General features: G+C 45.3%; 1 protein-coding gene across 1 annotated transcript in view; it reads left to right on the forward strand.

Annotated features, from left to right (window-relative positions):
* Nucleotides 1-909: 909 nt before the first annotated feature.
* The window catches only part of LOC107096016 (CLIP-associating protein 1-B-like), a 31,191-nt gene continuing 29,736 nt past the window's right edge, over nt 910-2,364 (forward strand). The window contains exons 1-2 of the mRNA XM_015392462.1: nt 910-1,240; nt 1,681-2,030. Of these exons, the coding sequence (XP_015247948.1) occupies nt 1,812-2,030 (219 nt within the window). The 5' untranslated portion in view covers nt 910-1,240; nt 1,681-1,811. The remainder of the gene's footprint in view (nt 1,241-1,680; nt 2,031-2,364) is intronic.

Consider the following 2,364-nt stretch of genomic DNA (forward strand, 5'->3'; position numbering starts at 1 on the left):
GAGAGGAGTTCTGACCGGGATCATCGGATCGCCGTCCGCCATGACGCAGACCCCCTGCAGTGAAAGAAGGAGTTGATCGGTCACTTTAGCAGGGAACCTGAGTTACCGCCAGAAATCTTTTAATCTGCAGTCTCCAATGGTCCTCTTCAGTGATGTCACGGTGGCCTCTAAAAATGACCCACATTTCCTAATCTGCATGTTCTGTGGACCTTTGGGAGCCATGGCTGACCCATTTCCAGTAATCATTCTGTGGCTCTAACTGGACCAACCTGAAGCAGCTGGATAATCTTTTATCTCGTATCTGTCAGTGTTTAGCTTTTCCAAAGGTTTTCTTTTTATCTGGAAAGTCACTGACTATAAAACTATTAGTTATGTTTACATCAGTTAGTTACATGGTTATTAATCATCATTATTGATTCATAATTTATCAGTTTGTTTTTTCTTGGTTGCATTATTCCCCCACTGTTAAAATATAAAATACATTTTTAAAGTATAATAAGATATATCATTATTTTCAGATACTATCTTATTATAATGAGACAATTTATATAATATTTTAACAGAGTGGCAGAAACGTATGGAAGAGGATGAGGGCCACTGAAAAAATAAAAAAAGGTAATTGATTTTTAAATTTGATTTCAGCTTAATATGGGAAAAAGTCAGAATTCTGATTTTTTTTTTTCCTTTAGAATTCTGACTTTAGTCTCAAAATTATGTTTTTTCTCTGACTTTTTCCTGAGAATTTTGGCTTTAATGTCAGAATTCTGACATTTCTGACATTTTTCCCTTTTTCTCATATCAAATTGAAATAATACTTCAAAAACATATTAACAGTTTTTTTTAGATAAAAAAAAAACAGAAGCGCCTCATGTAGAGTGTAGTGTCTCATTTCAGCCACCAGGTGTCATCGTTCTGCGGCTGCATTGACTCTGCGGGTTAAAATATTTAAAGTTTTATGGATAAATCTTTGATCCTCCGGTTATTAACCTCTAATGAGGCGATAGTGAAGCTAAAGTTCAGCCTCTGATGAACCGAAGCAGAGTCGGTGTTGGTTTGTGGAGGTGAACGGTGGGGAGCTGCTGGCCACTGAAGGGAAGTAACGGTAGTTTGCGGCCAGAGGCAGCATCGCCTCTCCGGGCTGCTTTACTTCCAGGGATCCGCTCCGTCCATCCGGTCCCAGAGCCAGAAGCCAGGAGCCGCTCACCGGGTTAATAACCACCGCACTGAGGCGGACAGACAGGTAGGTCCCGCTAACGGAGCCGCTGTGGATCCATGCTAGTCCGGTTAGCCCTGAATGCTAACAGCAATGCTAGCCGCTCAGTTAGCCGCCGCAGCTAGCTGCTCTGTGGTTAACCTGCAGGTTTACCAGCTAACCAGCTGCTAGTGAGAGTTAAACCACAGAGTAACTTATAGGTTACAACCAGACTGGTAGTTCTGATCAGGGAGGAGACTCAGTAAAGCCGCTAGTTAACCTGGTTAACTGTTTATAGTTAGAATAAAGATTCCTAACTAGACATGTGTTAGCTAGAAGCTGCTGGTCTGGATCCAGGGTTAATGGGTTAACCTGCAGGTTAACCTGCTGACTAGTTAATAGTTAGTCCTTAACTACAGGATTTATCAGCAGGTCCAGATCTATGGATACCGACTAGTTAACCTACTAACTAGCTGGTTACTGTCCAGCAGCAGAACCAGGTTCTGGAAGGAGGATGAGGAGCGTCCCTCCTCTGCAGGACGCCTCACTGTGATAGACCCCAGAACCGGAACCGGAACCGGAACCAGAACCAGAACCAGGAGCAGAACCAGGAGCAGCCATGGAGGAGGATGAGGAGGAGGTGAGCAGCATGGAGTCCCTGCTGGAGCTGCTTCTACAGAAGGACCTGGGCAGGAGGCTGCAGGTGGGTCAGGAGATCAGCCAGCTGGTCCTCAGCCAGGAGCGCTGTCCTGGACTGGACCAGGACCAGAACCAGAACCTGCTGGACAGGATGGTGGACGTCCTGGCCGGCTCCTGGGTCAACTCCAGCAACTACAAGGTGAGATTTGGACCCTTTAACGGGTCAAACTGGTTCTGGGATTAACTGCTCATTGGTCTTCACAGTGTGGTTTAAAGATCCATCTATTCATTCATCCATTCATCCATTCATTCATCCATTCATTCATTCATTCATTCATTCATTCATTCATCCATTCCTTGTGTTGTAGTTCTGTGTGAGGAGTCAGGGTGTGATTTCTCTGTGTTAGAACTACACGTCCCATGATGCCTAGCAGCCAGCTGTCCTCCAGCAGAGACCTTCTGTCCCTGGCTCCACTGGCTGCTGTCTCTGCCCACTGGCTGCTGTCTCTGTCCACTGGCTGCTGTCTCTGTCC

This window comes from Cyprinodon variegatus, unplaced genomic scaffold, assembly GCF_000732505.1.
Source record: "Cyprinodon variegatus isolate N-32 unplaced genomic scaffold, C_variegatus-1.0 Scaffold592, whole genome shotgun sequence".
NCBI classification, from domain to species: domain Eukaryota; kingdom Metazoa; phylum Chordata; class Actinopteri; order Cyprinodontiformes; family Cyprinodontidae; genus Cyprinodon; species Cyprinodon variegatus.